We start from the raw sequence: 25555 nt of genomic DNA on the forward strand, positions 1-25555 counted from the left end.
TTAGTTATTTTCGAGGGTGCAAAGTGCAAAAAAACCCTAAAAAACTCTTATTTTTTCATTCTTTTCCTTTAAATCAGTTAAGAAAAAGGTTGCCGATCAGAAACAGCGCAAAGACGTTCCGAAACGAGGGAAACTCGACATTTCAGACACAGTTCCTCCGTCTACCTAGGAATTTATTTTCAATTGGTATTTCCCCTTCTTACTAATTTCATCACAAACTTCCACAATTTATTTTCGTGGGTTGTCTTAATTGTCGATTAGTAACTCTAATATGTCGGAAAAAAATCTGTTTTTCGATTTTTCTCGAGTTGTTGGAATTTTGTTTATTGGGGAAGTGTCGACGGACGGAAGTCATAAACAGTAGAACCTCGATAAATTTTTAGCATCATTTAAATAATTTATTTTTTCGATCCCGACTCGAAAGCAACGTGCTAAATAGTATTTCGTTAAATTAATATTTTGCTAAATTAATAGAATTTGGCTGGTTCTAACTCTATTAATTTATAGAGGTTTAAACTTGTGATATAGAAGCTTCACTAGGTTCGTAGAGCTATTTTCCGTTTTTTATTTTATTTTTAGAAATGCATTTTGTGGCGCTTTTTAGGCAAGCATCATAACATACTAGTACTACACCCGTGCGATGCACGGAGTAGCATTTCTAAAGGTAATTAATAAAAGATTTAAATACGTCATCAATAAAAGTAGTAATAAAAATATGAAATAAAATTTATTAGGAAAATTAAATTGACAAAGGGATGTATTAATTTAAATCGTCAAAATATAAATTGATCGTTAAAGAAATGAAGTATATTGAATAAAGCAAAAATTAATAAACTTGCCATACATGTATTCTACAACTTCAACAATTGACGACATTATTATTTCGTTCTTTAACAAAAATGACTGATATATACATATATAAAATATCAATACTGAAAAATACATTTCATTTATATACATTTTGTAGCAATATAAAATTGCCTAAATACGAACATCCATAAATCAATGTTTACAGTTGTATACCTGTAGTTGTAATCATAAGATACAACAATTATAAACTAACATTGTCGTGATTGTAGTAAAAAGACTTTAGTAATCGTAAGAAAATTTATATTATCATGTCCTCCCATTTTAAAAGTTTACAAATTTGAGCACTGATGCTTGGCCTCTGGAGTCGCTTGTCGAAGTCAAAATTTGGACACTTGCTGCCTCTTGCTCTTTTTCCCTCTTGCCAATGTACCCGCAACAAAATCAAGATTGACATCCGGGGAAGCCCTGACAAAGTGTTCAACGGGTGAGTTAGGCTTTTTAAGTTTATCAAGATTCTAAGTCATAATAAGATTTAACGCATGACTTGAATCACACTAAATAGAAACAAATATATTCTAATGCAATTACTTGTTCAACCTTAAAGAAAACTAAAATAAAAATTTGTAAGATAAAATTACTAATTGCATATTATAGCTTTTCAAATGTCAAACATTTGTAAAACCATGAATTAAAATCAAACCCATATTTGTGAAAATCTTAATTGATTCCCAAAATTTGGTTCTAATGTATATGACATAACCAAAAATACTAATATGAAAAGCATCAAAATATTGCCCATCTACAAAGGAAAATGGCGTCATCTAAAGATTGTGAATATTTAGCCTTGTACATAATCCCTGAGCAATCAATTTGTACCTGATCCTGGTCCATGTTCGTAGCCCTTGAGCGAATCCCGATTCCCGTTTTTGGAGAAGACCTTATTTGCTGAGATGGAGACTGAAATAGGGTTCAACATATTTTGATCAAGAAATAAAATTCCATCAACAAAAACGTATGACTGTAGCAATTAAAACGTTAAAAAAATATTTGAATATTAAAATTGACAAATTCGAACATTATGAAGAATCAATATCAAGGTATGGTCGATCTACTAACCTTATATGGGGGAGAATTTTGGTAAGGCGGCCAATAGTTATCATCTGCAAGAAAAGCAACACAATATATAACTAATAGTATTTGAAGGAAAATAGTGTGTTTGTGTATGTTGAAAACGGGGAGGGTAGTAACAAAACATAAGATGGCATAACCAAAACACTTGGCTATCAATTAAAGAACCTATAAGACAGCATACTGAAGCCAACTTAACAATCCTACCACGGATATGAATGTGGTCGACGGAATAGAATCACCTAACTGCAGCAAAACACTTAAAAAGGACTAACACTAACTCTAAAATGCGATAAGAAAAAATTCTGAAATACGATAAAAAAAAATTATTAATCTAAAATCCAGAATTACTAACTGCTTAAAGAAATGAGAAAAAAAATCCAATGAGATGCATTTATAAAATCTGCCCTTACGAAATACAAACACAAACACAGCACATCACACACATTTACATTGCATAGCACGGAACACATTAGCGCACACACTTTCATATCTTATATGATGAAAGAATTGAAAATAAGATCCATATTGCTTTTCCCTACTGCTTTTAAAAAACACACTATAGTTCAAAAATTCATACCCGAAAAAACTTGCTTTTTCCTACTGCTTTTGTATGTTCCAATTGTCAGACAGTTGAAATGTATAGAACCTGCAGTTATACAAAATAATAAATCTAAGTTGTGAAAAAGATAAAAAGACATTGATAAATTAAAAAGACCTCGAAAGAAAGCAATAAAAAACACCGGAAAAGTATTGGACGTCACTATAGTAAAATGGTCACTCAAAGTTTTCATTGAAATGTAAATTCGACATAGCTTAATTAAATTTCAAACATAGCATTTAACTGAAATTACATGTCAAAATAGTAATTTAATTTCTTGCTTCAACAGAATACTATTGCTTTTTAAAGCTAAACTATAGCAAATCATTAGTAAACAAATGAAAACAAAAACCTTAGATAAACCCAATTTATTTTATTACAAATTGCAATTATCCGTCGTGTCTGTGAGGAACACTTTTTATGCAGCAAAACTATATATTGAAAATTATTGCACTAAAAAAGGGTTGGTAATGCTGCAATATTTGAAACAATTATATTCATAAAAAATAGAGAAAATAGCAAAGAAATATAAGGGGGTCATCGTGTAGTGTAATTATTTCGAGATACGGAAAAACTGAATATAAAACTTAGATACCAAGAGTACAAAAATTGTTCCTAAACTGCACCAGGAAAAATGTATGCTTATTTATATATAAGAGTATATATATATTCATATATACACTGTATGTGGATGTAGAAATTGTTCTTGTTTATTTATTATTACTACTCTAATTTTTTTTGGTAAAAAAATCAAGGAAATAATTAATATAACACATTTTCTACCAAAATTTTAATTCAGTGGAGCTTTTTCAGCATTGATAGTACTAATTCTTTGGAATGTGATGTGTTCACCTGGCTCGAAGGAGGCACCAAATTGGCAGGGCTATTACTATTAGCAGTAAACGGAAGCATCAAACGACTGTATCTCTAAGACGGAAAATCACAACCCATCTTTCAGCTACCGAAAATCACTATTCTCTATCTTGATCATTCAAAATTGAACCACACATGCAACTGTAAGACATCAGTCGGTCGACCACCAATACCATCATATCTAGATAAACTTACATGCTGTTTGGCATCAAGGAATCAACATCTAGGATTGTAATCCGAAATACATGGAAGCTCCTGTATATCATGACTAACATATAAATTCTCCAAGAAATAAAAAGCCCCATTAACTACATAAATAAAAACAGGGGAAGAAGTTATTAAGGTTGTGTAAAAAAAAACCTAAAAACAGGGGGAAAAAAAGAAAATAAATGAAAACGACTCAAAGCAAATGACGGAAAAACGTCTAGGGAAACCAACAACCCCATAACCCCATAACCTGGAGATTGTATCTTATAAGGGGATTAAATCGGTAAATTATGCAATTATAAATAATGTTTTGAAGGTTTTGCAGAAATAAAACCCATTTTTTTATTGAAAAAATTTCAGTTCGATGGAAATTCCACAATTTTGTTTCGTTCCCAAAATTTGTGTTTCTCTCTGTCTTTCCCAAAAAATTTAAATCTTACTTGAAATTTGGAGCACCACCGGCAGAGGCTTCCACCGGCAAACAATGAGCGGCTGCTCCACTAACCCTCCCGGACCAATTTTGTTGATTTATCTGCCGGCGAAATTTTGAAATCTTCAATTTTCTGTAAATATTTCTGTGAACGATGTGTTTGTGCAGTTGAGAAGATGTGTATTGTGCAGATAAGGTTTTTTTTTTTTTTTTTTTAATATGAAACGGTGTTTTTTTAGAACCGTAAAAGAATTATTACAAAAACACTCCTTAGGTCTGTAAAATTACAGAAAAGGCCCTAAGGTTGCCTAGGGTTTGAAACCCTAAGAAGTGCCACGTGTCAAAATATGAGGCAAGGTATTGTCTTTTTATATATATATAGAGACGGAAAATCACAACCCATCTTTCAGCTACCGAAAATCACTATTCTCTATCTTGATCATTCAAAATTGAACCACACATGCAACTGTAAGACATCAGTCGGTCGACCACCAATACCATCATATCTAGATAAACTTACATGCTGTTTGGCATCAAGGAATCAACATCTAGGATTGTAATCCGAAATACATGGAAGCTCCTGTATATCATGACTAACATATAAATTCTCCAAGAAATAAAAAGCCCCATTAACTACATAAATAAAAACAGGGGAAGAAGTTATTAAGGTTGTGTAAAAAAAAACCTAAAAACAGGGGGAAAAAAAGAAAATAAATGAAAACGACTCAAAGCAAATGACGGAAAAACGTCTAGGGAAACCAACAACCCCATAACCCCATAACCTGGAGATTGTATCTTATAAGGGGATTAAATCGGTAAATTATGCAATTATAAATAATGTTTTGAAGGTTTTGCAGAAATAAAACCCATTTTTTTATTGAAAAAATTTCAGTTCGATGGAAATTCCACAATTTTGTTTCGTTCCCAAAATTTGTGTTTCTCTCTGTCTTTCCCAAAAAATTTAAATCTTACTTGAAATTTGGAGCACCACCGGCAGAGGCTTCCACCGGCAAACAATGAGCGGCTGCTCCACTAACCCTCCCGGACCAATTTTGTTGATTTATCTGCCGGCGAAATTTTGAAATCTTCAATTTTCTGTAAATATTTCTGTGAACGATGTGTTTGTGCAGTTGAGAAGATGTGTATTGTGCAGATAAGGTTTTTTTTTTTTTTTTTTTTAATATGAAACGGTGTTTTTTTAGAACCGTAAAAGAATTATTACAAAAACACTCCTTAGGTCTGTAAAATTACAGAAAAGGCCCTAAGGTTGCCTAGGGTTTGAAACCCTAAGAAGTGCCACGTGTCAAAATATGAGGCAAGGTATTGTCTTTTTATATATATATAGAGACGGAAAATCACAACCCATCTTTCAGCTACCGAAAATCACTATTCTCTATCTTGATCATTCAAAATTGAACCACACATGCAACTGTAAGACATCAGTCGGTCGACCACCAATACCATCATATCTAGATAAACTTACATGCTGTTTGGCATCAAGGAATCAACATCTAGGATTGTAATCCGAAATACATGGAAGCTCCTGTATATCATGACTAACATATAAATTCTCCAAGAAATAAAAAGCCCCATTAACTACATAAATAAAAACAGGGGAAGAAGTTATTAAGGTTGTGTAAAAAAAAACCTAAAAACAGGGGGAAAAAAAGAAAATAAATGAAAACGACTCAAAGCAAATGACGGAAAAACGTCTAGGGAAACCAACAACCCCATAACCCCATAACCTGGAGATTGTATCTTATAAGGGGATTAAATCGGTAAATTATGCAATTATAAATAATGTTTTGAAGGTTTTGCAGAAATAAAACCCATTTTTTTATTGAAAAAATTTCAGTTCGATGGAAATTCCACAATTTTGTTTCGTTCCCAAAATTTGTGTTTCTCTCTGTCTTTCCCAAAAAATTTAAATCTTACTTGAAATTTGGAGCACCACCGGCAGAGGCTTCCACCGGCAAACAATGAGCGGCTGCTCCACTAACCCTCCCGGACCAATTTTGTTGATTTATCTGCCGGCGAAATTTTGAAATCTTCAATTTTCTGTAAATATTTCTGTGAACGATGTGTTTGTGCAGTTGAGAAGATGTGTATTGTGCAGATAAGGTTTTTTTTTTTTTTTTTTTTTAATATGAAACGGTGTTTTTTTAGAACCGTAAAAGAATTATTACAAAAACACTCCTTAGGTCTGTAAAATTACAGAAAAGGCCCTAAGGTTGCCTAGGGTTTGAAACCCTAAGAAGTGCCACGTGTCAAAATATGAGGCAAGGTATTGTCTTTTTATATATATATAGAGACGGAAAATCACAACCCATCTTTCAGCTACCGAAAATCACTATTCTCTATCTTGATCATTCAAAATTGAACCACACATGCAACTGTAAGACATCAGTCGGTCGACCACCAATACCATCATATCTAGATAAACTTACATGCTGTTTGGCATCAAGGAATCAACATCTAGGATTGTAATCCGAAATACATGGAAGCTCCTGTATATCATGACTAACATATAAATTCTCCAAGAAATAAAAAGCCCCATTAACTACATAAATAAAAACAGGGGAAGAAGTTATTAAGGTTGTGTAAAAAAAAACCTAAAAACAGGGGGAAAAAAAGAAAATAAATGAAAACGACTCAAAGCAAATGACGGAAAAACGTCTAGGGAAACCAACAACCCCATAACCCCATAACCTGGAGATTGTATCTTATAAGGGGATTAAATCGGTAAATTATGCAATTATAAATAATGTTTTGAAGGTTTTGCAGAAATAAAACCCATTTTTTTATTGAAAAAATTTCAGTTCGATGGAAATTCCACAATTTTGTTTCGTTCCCAAAATTTGTGTTTCTCTCTGTCTTTCCCAAAAAATTTAAATCTTACTTGAAATTTGGAGCACCACCGGCAGAGGCTTCCACCGGCAAACAATGAGCGGCTGCTCCACTAACCCTCCCGGACCAATTTTGTTGATTTATCTGCCGGCGAAATTTTGAAATCTTCAATTTTCTGTAAATATTTCTGTGAACGATGTGTTTGTGCAGTTGAGAAGATGTGTATTGTGCAGATAAGGTTTTTTTTTTTTTTTTTTTTTAATATGAAACGGTGTTTTTTTAGAACCGTAAAAGAATTATTACAAAAACACTCCTTAGGTCTGTAAAATTACAGAAAAGGCCCTAAGGTTGCCTAGGGTTTGAAACCCTAAGAAGTGCCACGTGTCAAAATATGAGGCAAGGTATTGTCTTTTTATATATATATAGAGACGGAAAATCACAACCCATCTTTCAGCTACCGAAAATCACTATTCTCTATCTTGATCATTCAAAATTGAACCACACATGCAACTGTAAGACATCAGTCGGTCGACCACCAATACCATCATATCTAGATAAACTTACATGCTGTTTGGCATCAAGGAATCAACATCTAGGATTGTAATCCGAAATACATGGAAGCTCCTGTATATCATGACTAACATATAAATTCTCCAAGAAATAAAAAGCCCCATTAACTACATAAATAAAAACAGGGGAAGAAGTTATTAAGGTTGTGTAAAAAAAAACCTAAAAACAGGGGGAAAAAAAGAAAATAAATGAAAACGACTCAAAGCAAATGACGGAAAAACGTCTAGGGAAACCAACAACCCCATAACCCCATAACCTGGAGATTGTATCTTATAAGGGGATTAAATCGGTAAATTATGCAATTATAAATAATGTTTTGAAGGTTTTGCAGAAATAAAACCCATTTTTTTATTGAAAAAATTTCAGTTCGATGGAAATTCCACAATTTTGTTTCGTTCCCAAAATTTGTGTTTCTCTCTGTCTTTCCCAAAAAATTTAAATCTTACTTGAAATTTGGAGCACCACCGGCAGAGGCTTCCACCGGCAAACAATGAGCGGCTGCTCCACTAACCCTCCCGGACCAATTTTGTTGATTTATCTGCCGGCGAAATTTTGAAATCTTCAATTTTCTGTAAATATTTCTGTGAACGATGTGTTTGTGCAGTTGAGAAGATGTGTATTGTGCAGATAAGGTTTTTTTTTTTTTTTTTTTTAATATGAAACGGTGTTTTTTTAGAACCGTAAAAGAATTATTACAAAAACACTCCTTAGGTCTGTAAAATTACAGAAAAGGCCCTAAGGTTGCCTAGGGTTTGAAACCCTAAGAAGTGCCACGTGTCAAAATATGAGGCAAGGTATTGTCTTTTTATATATATATAGAGACGGAAAATCACAACCCATCTTTCAGCTACCGAAAATCACTATTCTCTATCTTGATCATTCAAAATTGAACCACACATGCAACTGTAAGACATCAGTCGGTCGACCACCAATACCATCATATCTAGATAAACTTACATGCTGTTTGGCATCAAGGAATCAACATCTAGGATTGTAATCCGAAATACATGGAAGCTCCTGTATATCATGACTAACATATAAATTCTCCAAGAAATAAAAAGCCCCATTAACTACATAAATAAAAACAGGGGAAGAAGTTATTAAGGTTGTGTAAAAAAAAACCTAAAAACAGGGGGAAAAAAAGAAAATAAATGAAAACGACTCAAAGCAAATGACGGAAAAACGTCTAGGGAAACCAACAACCCCATAACCCCATAACCTGGAGATTGTATCTTATAAGGGGATTAAATCGGTAAATTATGCAATTATAAATAATGTTTTGAAGGTTTTGCAGAAATAAAACCCATTTTTTTATTGAAAAAATTTCAGTTCGATGGAAATTCCACAATTTTGTTTCGTTCCCAAAATTTGTGTTTCTCTCTGTCTTTCCCAAAAAATTTAAATCTTACTTGAAATTTGGAGCACCACCGGCAGAGGCTTCCACCGGCAAACAATGAGCGGCTGCTCCACTAACCCTCCCGGACCAATTTTGTTGATTTATCTGCCGGCGAAATTTTGAAATCTTCAATTTTCTGTAAATATTTCTGTGAACGATGTGTTTGTGCAGTTGAGAAGATGTGTATTGTGCAGATAAGGTTTTTTTTTTTTTTTTTTAATATGAAACGGTGTTTTTTTAGAACCGTAAAAGAATTATTACAAAAACACTCCTTAGGTCTGTAAAATTACAGAAAAGGCCCTAAGGTTGCCTAGGGTTTGAAACCCTAAGAAGTGCCACGTGTCAAAATATGAGGCAAGGTATTGTCTTTTTATATATATATAGAGACGGAAAATCACAACCCATCTTTCAGCTACCGAAAATCACTATTCTCTATCTTGATCATTCAAAATTGAACCACACATGCAACTGTAAGACATCAGTCGGTCGACCACCAATACCATCATATCTAGATAAACTTACATGCTGTTTGGCATCAAGGAATCAACATCTAGGATTGTAATCCGAAATACATGGAAGCTCCTGTATATCATGACTAACATATAAATTCTCCAAGAAATAAAAAGCCCCATTAACTACATAAATAAAAACAGGGGAAGAAGTTATTAAGGTTGTGTAAAAAAAAACCTAAAAACAGGGGGAAAAAAAGAAAATAAATGAAAACGACTCAAAGCAAATGACGGAAAAACGTCTAGGGAAACCAACAACCCCATAACCCCATAACCTGGAGATTGTATCTTATAAGGGGATTAAATCGGTAAATTATGCAATTATAAATAATGTTTTGAAGGTTTTGCAGAAATAAAACCCATTTTTTTATTGAAAAAATTTCAGTTCGATGGAAATTCCACAATTTTGTTTCGTTCCCAAAATTTGTGTTTCTCTCTGTCTTTCCCAAAAAATTTAAATCTTACTTGAAATTTGGAGCACCACCGGCAGAGGCTTCCACCGGCAAACAATGAGCGGCTGCTCCACTAACCCTCCCGGACCAATTTTGTTGATTTATCTGCCGGCGAAATTTTGAAATCTTCAATTTTCTGTAAATATTTCTGTGAACGATGTGTTTGTGCAGTTGAGAAGATGTGTATTGTGCAGATAAGGTTTTTTTTTTTTTTTTTTTTTAATATGAAACGGTGTTTTTTTAGAACCGTAAAAGAATTATTACAAAAACACTCCTTAGGTCTGTAAAATTACAGAAAAGGCCCTAAGGTTGCCTAGGGTTTGAAACCCTAAGAAGTGCCACGTGTCAAAATATGAGGCAAGGTATTGTCTTTTTATATATATATAGAGACGGAAAATCACAACCCATCTTTCAGCTACCGAAAATCACTATTCTCTATCTTGATCATTCAAAATTGAACCACACATGCAACTGTAAGACATCAGTCGGTCGACCACCAATACCATCATATCTAGATAAACTTACATGCTGTTTGGCATCAAGGAATCAACATCTAGGATTGTAATCCGAAATACATGGAAGCTCCTGTATATCATGACTAACATATAAATTCTCCAAGAAATAAAAAGCCCCATTAACTACATAAATAAAAACAGGGGAAGAAGTTATTAAGGTTGTGTAAAAAAAAACCTAAAAACAGGGGGAAAAAAAGAAAATAAATGAAAACGACTCAAAGCAAATGACGGAAAAACGTCTAGGGAAACCAACAACCCCATAACCCCATAACCTGGAGATTGTATCTTATAAGGGGATTAAATCGGTAAATTATGCAATTATAAATAATGTTTTGAAGGTTTTGCAGAAATAAAACCCATTTTTTTATTGAAAAAATTTCAGTTCGATGGAAATTCCACAATTTTGTTTCGTTCCCAAAATTTGTGTTTCTCTCTGTCTTTCCCAAAAAATTTAAATCTTACTTGAAATTTGGAGCACCACCGGCAGAGGCTTCCACCGGCAAACAATGAGCGGCTGCTCCACTAACCCTCCCGGACCAATTTTGTTGATTTATCTGCCGGCGAAATTTTGAAATCTTCAATTTTCTGTAAATATTTCTGTGAACGATGTGTTTGTGCAGTTGAGAAGATGTGTATTGTGCAGATAAGGTTTTTTTTTTTTTTTTTTTTTAATATGAAACGGTGTTTTTTTAGAACCGTAAAAGAATTATTACAAAAACACTCCTTAGGTCTGTAAAATTACAGAAAAGGCCCTAAGGTTGCCTAGGGTTTGAAACCCTAAGAAGTGCCACGTGTCAAAATATGAGGCAAGGTATTGTCTTTTTATATATATATAGAGACGGAAAATCACAACCCATCTTTCAGCTACCGAAAATCACTATTCTCTATCTTGATCATTCAAAATTGAACCACACATGCAACTGTAAGACATCAGTCGGTCGACCACCAATACCATCATATCTAGATAAACTTACATGCTGTTTGGCATCAAGGAATCAACATCTAGGATTGTAATCCGAAATACATGGAAGCTCCTGTATATCATGACTAACATATAAATTCTCCAAGAAATAAAAAGCCCCATTAACTACATAAATAAAAACAGGGGAAGAAGTTATTAAGGTTGTGTAAAAAAAAACCTAAAAACAGGGGGAAAAAAAGAAAATAAATGAAAACGACTCAAAGCAAATGACGGAAAAACGTCTAGGGAAACCAACAACCCCATAACCCCATAACCTGGAGATTGTATCTTATAAGGGGATTAAATCGGTAAATTATGCAATTATAAATAATGTTTTGAAGGTTTTGCAGAAATAAAACCCATTTTTTTATTGAAAAAATTTCAGTTCGATGGAAATTCCACAATTTTGTTTCGTTCCCAAAATTTGTGTTTCTCTCTGTCTTTCCCAAAAAATTTAAATCTTACTTGAAATTTGGAGCACCACCGGCAGAGGCTTCCACCGGCAAACAATGAGCGGCTGCTCCACTAACCCTCCCGGACCAATTTTGTTGATTTATCTGCCGGCGAAATTTTGAAATCTTCAATTTTCTGTAAATATTTCTGTGAACGATGTGTTTGTGCAGTTGAGAAGATGTGTATTGTGCAGATAAGGTTTTTTTTTTTTTTTTTTTTTAATATGAAACGGTGTTTTTTTAGAACCGTAAAAGAATTATTACAAAAACACTCCTTAGGTCTGTAAAATTACAGAAAAGGCCCTAAGGTTGCCTAGGGTTTGAAACCCTAAGAAGTGCCACGTGTCAAAATATGAGGCAAGGTATTGTCTTTTTATATATATATAGAGACGGAAAATCACAACCCATCTTTCAGCTACCGAAAATCACTATTCTCTATCTTGATCATTCAAAATTGAACCACACATGCAACTGTAAGACATCAGTCGGTCGACCACCAATACCATCATATCTAGATAAACTTACATGCTGTTTGGCATCAAGGAATCAACATCTAGGATTGTAATCCGAAATACATGGAAGCTCCTGTATATCATGACTAACATATAAATTCTCCAAGAAATAAAAAGCCCCATTAACTACATAAATAAAAACAGGGGAAGAAGTTATTAAGGTTGTGTAAAAAAAAACCTAAAAACAGGGGGAAAAAAAGAAAATAAATGAAAACGACTCAAAGCAAATGACGGAAAAACGTCTAGGGAAACCAACAACCCCATAACCCCATAACCTGGAGATTGTATCTTATAAGGGGATTAAATCGGTAAATTATGCAATTATAAATAATGTTTTGAAGGTTTTGCAGAAATAAAACCCATTTTTTTATTGAAAAAATTTCAGTTCGATGGAAATTCCACAATTTTGTTTCGTTCCCAAAATTTGTGTTTCTCTCTGTCTTTCCCAAAAAATTTAAATCTTACTTGAAATTTGGAGCACCACCGGCAGAGGCTTCCACCGGCAAACAATGAGCGGCTGCTCCACTAACCCTCCCGGACCAATTTTGTTGATTTATCTGCCGGCGAAATTTTGAAATCTTCAATTTTCTGTAAATATTTCTGTGAACGATGTGTTTGTGCAGTTGAGAAGATGTGTATTGTGCAGATAAGGTTTTTTTTTTTTTTTTTTTTAATATGAAACGGTGTTTTTTTAGAACCGTAAAAGAATTATTACAAAAACACTCCTTAGGTCTGTAAAATTACAGAAAAGGCCCTAAGGTTGCCTAGGGTTTGAAACCCTAAGAAGTGCCACGTGTCAAAATATGAGGCAAGGTATTGTCTTTTTATATATATATAGAGACGGAAAATCACAACCCATCTTTCAGCTACCGAAAATCACTATTCTCTATCTTGATCATTCAAAATTGAACCACACATGCAACTGTAAGACATCAGTCGGTCGACCACCAATACCATCATATCTAGATAAACTTACATGCTGTTTGGCATCAAGGAATCAACATCTAGGATTGTAATCCGAAATACATGGAAGCTCCTGTATATCATGACTAACATATAAATTCTCCAAGAAATAAAAAGCCCCATTAACTACATAAATAAAAACAGGGGAAGAAGTTATTAAGGTTGTGTAAAAAAAAACCTAAAAACAGGGGGAAAAAAAGAAAATAAATGAAAACGACTCAAAGCAAATGACGGAAAAACGTCTAGGGAAACCAACAACCCCATAACCCCATAACCTGGAGATTGTATCTTATAAGGGGATTAAATCGGTAAATTATGCAATTATAAATAATGTTTTGAAGGTTTTGCAGAAATAAAACCCATTTTTTTATTGAAAAAATTTCAGTTCGATGGAAATTCCACAATTTTGTTTCGTTCCCAAAATTTGTGTTTCTCTCTGTCTTTCCCAAAAAATTTAAATCTTACTTGAAATTTGGAGCACCACCGGCAGAGGCTTCCACCGGCAAACAATGAGCGGCTGCTCCACTAACCCTCCCGGACCAATTTTGTTGATTTATCTGCCGGCGAAATTTTGAAATCTTCAATTTTCTGTAAATATTTCTGTGAACGATGTGTTTGTGCAGTTGAGAAGATGTGTATTGTGCAGATAAGGTTTTTTTTTTTTTTTTTTTTTTAATATGAAACGGTGTTTTTTTAGAACCGTAAAAGAATTATTACAAAAACACTCCTTAGGTCTGTAAAATTACAGAAAAGGCCCTAAGGTTGCCTAGGGTTTGAAACCCTAAGAAGTGCCACGTGTCAAAATATGAGGCAAGGTATTGTCTTTTTATATATATATAGAGACGGAAAATCACAACCCATCTTTCAGCTACCGAAAATCACTATTCTCTATCTTGATCATTCAAAATTGAACCACACATGCAACTGTAAGACATCAGTCGGTCGACCACCAATACCATCATATCTAGATAAACTTACATGCTGTTTGGCATCAAGGAATCAACATCTAGGATTGTAATCCGAAATACATGGAAGCTCCTGTATATCATGACTAACATATAAATTCTCCAAGAAATAAAAAGCCCCATTAACTACATAAATAAAAACAGGGGAAGAAGTTATTAAGGTTGTGTAAAAAAAAACCTAAAAACAGGGGGAAAAAAAGAAAATAAATGAAAACGACTCAAAGCAAATGACGGAAAAACGTCTAGGGAAACCAACAACCCCATAACCCCATAACCTGGAGATTGTATCTTATAAGGGGATTAAATCGGTAAATTATGCAATTATAAATAATGTTTTGAAGGTTTTGCAGAAATAAAACCCATTTTTTTATTGAAAAAATTTCAGTTCGATGGAAATTCCACAATTTTGTTTCGTTCCCAAAATTTGTGTTTCTCTCTGTCTTTCCCAAAAAATTTAAATCTTACTTGAAATTTGGAGCACCACCGGCAGAGGCTTCCACCGGCAAACAATGAGCGGCTGCTCCACTAACCCTCCCGGACCAATTTTGTTGATTTATCTGCCGGCGAAATTTTGAAATCTTCAATTTTCTGTAAATATTTCTGTGAACGATGTGTTTGTGCAGTTGAGAAGATGTGTATTGTGCAGATAAGGTTTTTTTTTTTTTTTTTTTTTAATATGAAACGGTGTTTTTTTAGAACCGTAAAAGAATTATTACAAAAACACTCCTTAGGTCTGTAAAATTACAGAAAAGGCCCTAAGGTTGCCTAGGGTTTGAAACCCTAAGAAGTGCCACGTGTCAAAATATGAGGCAAGGTATTGTCTTTTTATATATATATAGATTGATCGTATTATGACGCTATTTATAATATAAGCCTAAAAATTATAAAATTATAATAATTCATTAAAATAACAAAATTATTTTGTGGGCTAGAATCTCTTCCGTTCTTCCGTTTCGGCATTTCCCTTTTCTCACCGTGCAGCGAAGCAGGGTATTCAATTTTCAATGCAATTTTCGCTTTTCTCCACAACCATAGGCTTCAATATTCCGTGGTCTAGTCAATCTTCAAGGCAATTTTCGTTTTTCTCCACAACGGCAGATTCAACTATTTCGTCAACGAATAAGGTTTTTTTTTTTTTTTAATATTTATTTTCGTGGGTTGTCTTAATTTTCGTGGGTTAATCAAATTTTGATTATTGCTCTTTGAAAACGGATTATACTTCTGATATATTTATTGATTGTTCTCATGCGCGATTCTTCTAAGCGGTTCTCAAGGTAGATTTTTTTCTCGATTTAGTTGGTAAATTTGATTTCTAAATGATTTGCTGGCGAGTTGAAATTTGTTTTTGGAGAAGGATAATTATATTCTATTTTATGAGAATACACACAATAATTGGCTTATCGCATTTCTGTTTTGTTGTCAAGAAATAGTTTTTATTTTGTTAATTAGTCTATTTCATTTTAATTTTAATAGCTGGAAACATGATGGCTATTGAAAGAAATTGGTTTGTGGGATTATGATTCTTGACTGGTTTTTATTTGTACTGTCTTTTGTGTTATTTGATATTTATTTTAGTAATGGTTGGAGTATTAGGGTGTGTACAGTCTGGGTAACCAATGTTATGTTAGTATTTTTATAGATTTTCAACTATTTGATAGCTATTTAGTAATTGTTGGAGAATTCGGGGAAACTCGACACTTCAGACACAGTTCCTCCGTCTACCTAGGAATTTATTTTCAATTGGTATTTCCCCTTCTTACTAATTTCATCACAAACTTCCACAATTTATTTTCGTGTGCTGTCTTAATTGTCGATTAGTAACTCTAATATGTCGGAAAAAAATCTGTTTTTCGATTTTTCTCGAGTTGTTGGAATTTTGTTTATTGGGGAAGTGTCGACGGACGGAAGTCATAAACAGTAGAACCTCGATAAATTTTTAGCATCATTTAAATAATTTATTTTTTCGATCCCGACTCGAAAGCAACGTGCTAAATAGTATTTCGTTAAATTAATATTTTGCTAAATTAATAGAATTTGGCTGGTTCTAACTCTATTAATTTATAGAGGTTTAAACCTTTTTTTTTTTTTTTTTTTTTTAATTCTTGGTGTTAGTTTTTAGATGGTGATGGATGCCAAAGATATTCAATTAGATCTTCATGCCCTAAAAAGCCTATATGGGCTTCTTGAAAAAGATCGAAATCGAACATCGAACGCAGATTCGGTAAGCGTTTCGTGTTTCGTTTATGTTATGATTATTCTGTGTGTTGTGTAACGAATTCGAGAAAAAAAGTACCGTTACTTGTAAATAAATCTTAAAATTTCTGCATCTAAGTTGTTGTATTTCTAATATTATAAATCACTTTATCGAAGACTCGACATATTTGCATTTTTCCTAATCGATCATTTTACAAAAAAAAAAAAAAAGAATTATGTGAAGGTTCGTTTGTATCATGAATGTGACATGGTGGAATATGATGATGATCTCGTGTCGCGTGTATTAACCATGTTATTTCTTACTATCCTTAAAACCTCGTACGTTATCTGTGACGATCCAATTTATTTATTTAATTTTTTTTATTTTTTTTCGGGAGTAGCTGGATGAGCATGCAAGGCTTCTGCTGAAGAATTTATTAGACGCAGAAACGAAAAAGGTGCTCAAGTTACATTCGGAGGTATGTTAATGCATGTCGGAACTATAGATTTTTCTTTTTTCTATGGAGAGGATTTGACATTTAGATTTATATGCGCAATCGGAAGTCGTTTTTCATTTCCGAAAAGAAAAAAAAAATCTTCTGAAAATGCTAATTCCGATGGTGCACGCAGATCATTTCAGGTGAAGTCGAGTTGTCCAAGAAAGAGGTTACTCCATCATCAAAATCGTTGGTATCTCCACAACCCAATCGAAGCTTTGATAAAGATACAAATACAGATGGATTGTCAGATATCACTTTGTGGGGCCCGACGAGTTTTAGTGGGGCCCAAACTCGAAAGAAGCGTTGCAGGGTTTGTCTGAGGAACACCGTAAAAGAACCCACAGAGGACGACGAGACAATATTTTTCGACGTGGCCCAAAATCTGAACAGCGACGAAGAAACTTACGAATCGAAAGAACTCGATTGTTTGTCCAAAGAAGCTTCCGAAGCAATCAAGAAAATCGAACTGTGCATCTCGGCATTTGATATATGGGCAGATCACTTGCACCTTTTTGAGGAGGACAATAATATTTCCGCGCAGACCCGTTTTCGTAATTTCGACACGCGCCAAAATAATTTTCTGTCTGAATTTTCGAATCAAAGGTTTGTCGATCCACTGCATCGGTTGCCTATTATGACATCAGCGGAAAAGACGAATCAGTCGTATTTGTTATTGGGACAACCTTTCAAGATTGTCCAACCGACAACTAAACCCGTTTTCAGACAATGGACAAATAATTATATCGTAGATAAAGTCGAATCATCTTATCATGGTTCGACTATGGTGGCTCATGGCAAAAACCAGTCAAAAAAGGCACCGCAAAACGACGAGATTCCAACGAACAAAAGGGCAGCAAAGACTTATATACAGGATCAAGAATCGGAATCTACATCTACCGACTCGTACTCAAACAGTCCTTACAGCGACAGCGAAGAATATTCTTCACCAGATAAAACCCGAGAGCAGCTTCAGTATGCGAGTACTACTTCAAGCACAAGCAGCGAAATCGCGGATTCGCTAACTTCACACAGCGGTGACACAAGCAACACCGAGGAGGAGGAGGAGGACGAGTTTTACTCGTCCGGTAGCAGTGACGCAACACCTCGTGGAGTAACTTCAAGCAGCAAAAGCGAGGGGTACTCATCGTACCTGTCGGTGGGGCCCACATCGAAGAAATCGAGCCGTAAGAAACAAATCGGAATGTGGAGGAGCTTGAAAGACAGGCTGGCTGTTATTTTCCACCACCACCACCACCACCATCACCACCATGACGACTATGGTGGTAAAGATGGTCGTAAAAAGATGAGCAGAAACAAATCCCTACGCAAAGGGAGAGCCGACAGTTTTAAAAGAGAGCACGAGGCGTACGGTGAAAAGGCGAGCAAATCTGTCGTACGAGAAAAGAAGAAGAATCATTTTAACGGGCTAGTGGAAGGTCTGTTGAAGCACGTTCGAAACTCGAAGAAAGAGCCAACGAAGAAGAAGAAAAAACGAGGGAACGAGAGTGATTGTCGGCAGTTAATAAAAGGAGGGAAAAAGAATTCGAAAAAGCCGTCACCCCATTGGTTGAAATTGATGAAATTGCATCAAGGAGGGAAGTTGACGAATAAAGGCCTCGTGACGATCGGGTTGGGTAAAAAGAAAGCCCGTTTAAAAGCTCTTCCGACTATTAAATGAGACCGTAAAAAAACCGGCTTCTCCGTTAATATGTATCGTTATTTATATAAATACATCAACGAGCACTGAAATTACGGTTACGGTCGTATTTACAGGAGGTATAATAATATCACATGTTGAAACATTTTTATTCCACCCAATTTATGTCGAACTCCTTGAGTTGCATTTGCCATTTTTGTGTGTCTTGTGAAACATATGTTTTCGATGGTATATTCTCTTGACCAATTATACTGTGTGACACCACAAAGTCAACCTTCTTTTCCTTCGAAAGTCCACCTTGTCGGTTAGGGTGCCTCACCTTGAGCGATAAAAGTCGAGATACTTCGTGCAGTCCTCCCCATTTTTCCAACGCGCGCGCAATGTCGTAACGACCTGCATTCGGACAAAACATAAAAATTAACAAAAAATATGGTTTTATGACCAATTATTTCAAGAATTTACTCTCTCTCTAGAAGAGATGTTCGTACGAACCTGCGCGTTCGAAAGATTTACGACTAGGCATGAACGATGAATCCATACCCCAATTCCTCTGGAATCGATTAATCTGTAAGGTGGAAGAAGAAAGTTATATCAGATTTAGAATTTTCAGAAAAATTCCAATTTTTTTCCCGGTATTGAAATATGAAATCGGTATAGAAAACTTGTTCCAAAATTGTTTTTTTTTATAAAAGAAATTCGCGGGACTTCGAATTTCCATTTTCAGTCACATATAATATACAATACATAATAACAGTATTATTATAAAACTAATTTACGGAAATAAAAAAAAAAATCGGATCGAAATTGGAATTTAATACGTATTCCAATTCTATTAAAAAAAATCGGATATCGGAACTTTCAGATTTCGAAATGTTCCAAAATCAGTACGACGGAATTCGGAAATTCCTTTCCAATTTCCTCCCCTAGTTCAGACTCTCGGTAAATGACCGATTATAATAAGAATTGTTTCGTAAAAAAAGGAAATAAATAACTAACCTCTTCTTCCAAATTTTCAAGATTATCCCAATAGCCTTTTGGTTTTCGGTGTTTATAGGCAAGTGACAGATTCATCAATAACGCGATTCTCCTAAATCCGCCCATGCGCGTAATTGCCTTCTCGATATCGACTCGCCCATGCTCACGTAGTTGCTTTCGCATGGGCATAAATCCTTGCTGCCCGTGTTCGGAAATGAAATACACGAGCTCCGATTTAAGAATTTCAATGTCTCTCTGCAAACCTGGAACTTTTGGTCTTTGTTTAGATGAACTCGAGACGCAATAAGAATCCTTTGCTTCTATAGTAAGGGAGTTTGCGGTTTTTGATGAGGCTGTCTCTTTATCTGCTGCACAGCTGTCGTTGTCCTGACGATTCTCGATCTCTCGTTTCTCCATGTAATCTCGAATAGCACACAAGTTTGAAGGGAGATCTTCGTAAATCACCTACAATGTTGTAATACGGAGAAATAGTAAAGCAGTTGGACGGATTAGATCGAAATTAGCACTTTTGAAGAAAAAAATTCCCGATGTTTTTCGGAAGTAAAAAACTATAATTCCATTCCAGAAAAATCGGAAAATCAGAATTTCGAAATATGGAATGAAAACATTTGCTCCAAAATCAAAAATTTTAGGAACAGAATTGGCAGAATTAGGAGAATTCCATTTTCTAGTAAACCTAAAATGTAAAATACATAATTATTTTGATGGTATTATAAGTGTAATTATTGGAGAGAAAAATCGAAAATTTTGGTCATTTTTGGAAATCGAATTAAATTGGCAATGGGAATCTCATATATATATTCTAATTACAATCCAAAAAAAAATTGGGAAATCGGAATTTTGGAAATTAAAATCAGATCAGTAATCGTAATCACATATATATTCCAATTCCAAACCCCCTTTTTTTTGAGGAAAAATTGGAATTTGGGATGAAAAATATTGTTCCAAAATCGAAAATTTTCGATAAATCTGCAGAAATAGGAAAATTTGTTCCAATTTCCACCCCTAGCCCCCGATAAATAGTGGCAACTAATAAATACGAACCTCTTCCATAATAGCTTCGGAAAGAAAGGAGTTCTTGTGCATTTTGGACTCAACCGAATACTTCAACAGTGTGGTGACTACCAAATTTTTCGAGAATCCATTTCCCTCGAAAAGAATCAAAGTCTCCTTCAACTTGCTCGAAATCGAATCTCTTGTTCGAGATCCTCGCATAAATCAAGTACAACACGTGCATGCAGAACCATGTACAACAGTCCCTTGCACCCTTCATGCACTATCAATCTATTATTATAAGTCAATTCGAAACATAAACGATTTTATTTATTCGCATAAAATTAAGTACTCGAATATTCGTACCTGAAGAATTCGGACTTTATTGTTTTCTCGCGACAAAACCTTGCTGATTGCTAAATTCGGAACTATCCTGTATAAGTCAAATTGTAATCCGACTATTCAGAAAACCCGAAATATGAACATACAAAAATCGAGTGACATGCATAAAATAATAAATAAATAAATAAAAATCGAGTGACATGCATAAAAAATAAAAAAATAAATAAAAAGAAAACGTACTCAGGGAGACTCTCGTAAGCCGTGAGAATATTCCAAACTTCACGAACCGGAGCTTTTATTGTTATGCTTGCAACGACGCATCGATGAACACCTTCATTTTCCTTCATCCCATAATAAATTTATTTAACAATTTTTTTTTTTTTTGTGTTAAAAAAAAAAAGGAAAATGAACTATTTACCTAAAATTCACACAAAAAGAAAGTTTAAGTATATTTATAAAACTAAATCATTTTTTTGCATGACTACTACATATAATCAATAATACATTATACAACCCAAAAGAAATAAAGAATTCTAAAAGAAGAAAACAGATTACCAGAGGCAGATGATTGATCTTTGACGGCAGAATTTTTCAATAGAAATAGAAACTTCCTCTGAATGTAATAAATAACATAAAAAGTCTTGTAAGCAAAACTGATAAAAGGAACATGTAAAGAGGAGCCAAATGACCATGTCTCACACAGGTTATTTGTATGCCACACCCCCTGAAGACTACATTGGGTGTTTTTCTTTTACCGTTGATCTATACACACTAATGTAGGCGTGTGTGTATTTGTGTGTATATAAACGGTAAAGATTTACCCGGTCTATATTTCACCTGGTGTAACATAGAATAAACTGCGTAGGGGTGGGAAAAAAAAAAACATAATAACAAAAATCGACAAAAATATGAATTTTCAAAATTATCCTAAATTATTTTTATTTATTTTTTTGAGAAAAATTATCCTAAATTATGTTTAGGTCTAATGTTATAGATCCAAATATCTTCCTTTTATATGCAAGACAAAGATTTCCGTTTTCCCTTTCCGCATTTTATATTTCTTTATTTTTTGGTTCTTTATTAATTGGCTTGATTTCACTTTGCACCTTTGAAAAAATTAAGGATAAATGCACTTCTTGCGCTAGAAATTTCTACCCCCCCCCCCCCCCCCCCCATGAGACTCTTCCCCTTTCAAATGGGTTTTTTCGGCGTACTTCTCACCGGTTTTTCATATCTTCCTCAACTTTAAGGGCATTTTCGTCCTTTCACCAATCTCACCAAAATATTAATATCATTGAAAAACACAAATGTTGAGATGGGTTTTGATATTGTTGTTGCATCAATATTGATTCAAGCTGCAACGAGCTGGATCTCCCGCCTTAGAAATCGAGGTTGCCGGGGTAGTTGAACTTTGCTTAAAAACCCTTTTTTTTTGCTTAAATCCTCATTATATATAGACAATGGTATATAATTAAATAATTAATATCCAAGTTTAAATACCATATGTGTACTTAAATTTTGGATCCATTCAGATTCATCCTTAAAAAAATGAAAACAAAGACCAAGAAAATTTGAATTGGTCTTCGGTCTGCCAATACCTTTGTAGTTCGTACCATATTTTTAAATAAATAAAAAAAAAATGGAATATAAAATATAATTTAAATTTGAAAAGTCTAGAACATGCTACGTTGTCAGTAAGACGCCGACACAATGTTCCCTTTGCCGTCGCCGCCTCCTTGAATGGGACAGAGGACGAGGGGGTGTTGTCGCCGTTATTATCGTAGGTTTTAATTGCTTGTTTCCCATTCGAGCTAATTGCAGAGAAGATATGGCGACTGCTGCTGGTGTTTGTGGTGAAACCCTATCATATGTGAGAAATTATCCTCATTTTAAGGATAAGGATGGTGAGCCAACACCAACACACTATGGAAAGAACTAGGTGCGGATTTTAATGGCGAAGCTCTGACAGTGTTAAACAGTTGCCTCTGAGAGAGTTGTTTAGGGTGGAGAAATTGGCCGGAATTGTGCTGGTACCAGAGGCAACTATAATATTTGGGTGGAACTTGTGAAAGAACGAAAATGCCCTTCAAGTTGACGTAAATGTGAAAAAATCGGTGAAAAATACGCTGTAAAGTCCCATTTGGGGCAGAGTGCAACTATAACAAAATATGGAAGGGGGAGAGTCTCATTTTTTAATTTGTAGGGAAAAAGTGAGAAAACTAGAATTTTCTAGCGGGCAAAGTGCATTTTGTCCAAAAATTAATAGCACTTTGCACCCTCGAAACACAATAAATTATTCATAATGCACCCTTAATCTTATATATAAGGGGTAATAGCAAATAGGCCCATGACAAGGGCACTTAATTAAAAGAGGGACATCCAACTTTTTTGTCTTTCAAATAAATCCACCCCATTCAAACTTATTTGCAAATAAGGAAAATCCTTTTATATATACCAAAATTACCCAAATTCATTGAAACCCAATTCAACTCCAATTTCATGATTTACACCCTAATTTTAGCCCAATTTCATCCATTAACCAATTTTAACCATAATTTCAATTTTGACCCCAATTTTAACCCTAATTCTTATCAATTCCACCCATTATGCTCTAACTTCCTTAATATTACACATTGACCCCGGATTTAAACAAATATATCACATTAACCCCCCAATTTTTTTTTCAGAAAATATTTTTTTTTTCTGAAATGTTTTTTTCCGGCCAGATTCCGGCGTTGACTTTTTTTTTTTTTTTTTTTTTTTTAATTAATATTACTGTCTTGGCTGCTAAAAGAACTTAGATGTAAAATTGAGTTATCAAATACTCATTTGATATTTGAGAATTATTTAAATATTGATTTAAAATTCATCTGCTCCAACCATGGTTATCAAATTAATTATCAATTGGAAGTTTATGGGTGGTTTTATTTGTAATTGCCATGTGTCAACTTTTGATTGGATGTGTAGGAGGATACAATTTTTGATAACTCAATTTTCAGCAAGTATTTTTACAACCCAAAATGTGATTTATCAAAATGGAAACCTCATTTGATAACTCCATTGGATTTAAAGTTTTCTAATTTTAAGTTTGTAAATGGGGATTAAATGTTTGAATACTCTATATGATAACCCCATTGGAGTTGCTCTTAGAGCAGCTCCAACGGCGTTATTAAATGAGTTATCAAATCTCTTAATTATTATTTGACTATTAAAATTTACAAAGTTTGTTTCGAATGGTTTTATCAAAAAACTAGTACTTCACCCGTGCGTTGCACGGGGTATTCATCGTAAAAATAAATATTTGACTTTAAAAAAAGTTATTGAAATAGTAATAAGATCAATGATATGTAATACAAAGTAGTAGAAAAGTAAAAAAAAATAAAAAATATATTCTGTATTACGTAAGCAATGAATACCAGTACCAGTACCATATCAATACAAATACTAATACCATTACCGTTACAATTACCATTACCATTACCAATACCATTTGCATTACCATAACCATGACCATTACCATTGCAGTTACAATCACCAATACCAATATGCCACTATCATTATCAATATCAATACCAATACCAATACCAATACATATAGTAATACCAATCATTATCATTACCACTACCATTACTATGCTAATAATAATACTAATATGATAATAATACTATTACTATTAGTGTTAGTAATCCTAATATTATTGCTAATCATAATCCTGGTATTAACTCCAATCTTAATTCTAATACTAATCTCAATCATAGTTCTAATCTTAATGACAATGTTAGTCTTAATCTTAATACTAATTATAATCATCATCTTAACGAATCATAATTCTAATCCTTATAGAAATGCAAATATGCTAATTCTATCTTAATATCAATCATTTTATGCTAATGCTAATGGTAATACAAATCATAATTCTAATTATAATTCCAATCATAATGTTGATCTTAATATTGATTATAATTATAATACTAATCCTAATACTAATACTACTACTAATATACTAATATTAGTACTAATACTAATATACTAATACCCATGCATACCAATATCAATACCAATACCAATATCAGTACAATTATTAATATCAATACCAATACCAATATTAATATCAATATCAATATCAATACAATTACCAATTCCAATACTATTACCAATACCAATGTCAATACCAATATCAATACAAATACTAATATCAATACCAATACATATACTAATATCAATACCATTATCAATACCATCATCGTTACCATTACAATTGCCGTTACCATTACTATTACCATTACCATTACCATTACCATGACCATGACCACGACCATGACCACGACCACGACCATGACCATTACCATGACAATTATCGTTATCGTTACCGTTACCATTACCATCACCAATACCAATATCATTAGCATTACCGTTTCCATTATCATTATCATTACCATTACCAATACTAACATCAATCCAATATCAATACCAATATTGATACCAATATCAACCATTACCATTACCATTACTAATAGTAATATACTCGTATTAAGATTAATCTGATAATAATACTATAACTATTAGTAATTCTAATGATAATTCTAATCATAGTACTAATATTAATCCTAATCCTAACACTAATGCTAATGATAACCCTTATTGTAATCCTAATACTAATTTCAATCATAATTTTAATCTTAA

General features: G+C 33.7%; 1 protein-coding gene, 1 long non-coding RNA gene and 1 pseudogene across 5 annotated transcripts; 1 reads left to right on the forward strand and 2 right to left on the reverse strand.

Annotated features, from left to right (window-relative positions):
• Positions 1-994: 994 nt before the first annotated feature.
• Positions 995-4268, reverse strand: LOC148767466 (uncharacterized). 2 transcript variants are annotated; one of them, XR_016033796.1, is made up of 6 exons: positions 4060-4268; positions 3392-3667; positions 2519-2587; positions 1927-1970; positions 1687-1755; positions 995-1275 (listed from the first exon to the last, which is right to left on the reverse strand). It is a non-coding gene; the product is annotated as an uncharacterized LOC148767466 (long non-coding RNA). The 2 variants fall into 2 exon arrangements; XR_016033795.1 differs by having other exon boundaries at positions 1687-1767.
• Positions 4269-15077: 10809 nt separating this feature from the next.
• LOC148767467 (uncharacterized) lies at positions 15078-18684 on the forward strand. Of its 2 annotated transcripts, XM_088823869.1 has the most exons (4): positions 15106-15315; positions 16304-16412; positions 16786-16863; positions 17015-18684. In XM_088823869.1, the coding sequence occupies exons 2-4, from the start codon at positions 16311-16313 to the stop codon at positions 18560-18562; spliced, it is 1728 nt and encodes a 575-aa protein (XP_088679995.1). In that variant the 5' UTR covers positions 15106-15315; positions 16304-16310; the 3' UTR covers positions 18563-18684. The 2 variants fall into 2 exon arrangements, with proteins under 2 accessions (XP_088679994.1, XP_088679995.1); XM_088823868.1 differs by lacking the exon at positions 16304-16412 and having other exon boundaries at positions 15078-15315.
• Positions 18135-25251, reverse strand: LOC148767468 (uncharacterized; annotated as a pseudogene). Its single transcript, XR_016034034.1, has 7 exons — positions 25099-25251; positions 24289-24423; positions 21428-21485; positions 20582-20846; positions 19538-19981; positions 19034-19106; positions 18135-18934 (listed from the first exon to the last, which is right to left on the reverse strand). The product of XR_016034034.1 is annotated as an uncharacterized LOC148767468 (transcript).
• Between the last annotated feature and the right edge of the window lie 304 nt (positions 25252-25555).

The sequence above is a fragment of the Erythranthe guttata genome, chromosome 10 (genome assembly GCF_056151865.1).
Source record: "Erythranthe guttata isolate IM_541 chromosome 10, IM_541, whole genome shotgun sequence".
Classification (NCBI taxonomy): domain Eukaryota; kingdom Viridiplantae; phylum Streptophyta; class Magnoliopsida; order Lamiales; family Phrymaceae; genus Erythranthe; species Erythranthe guttata.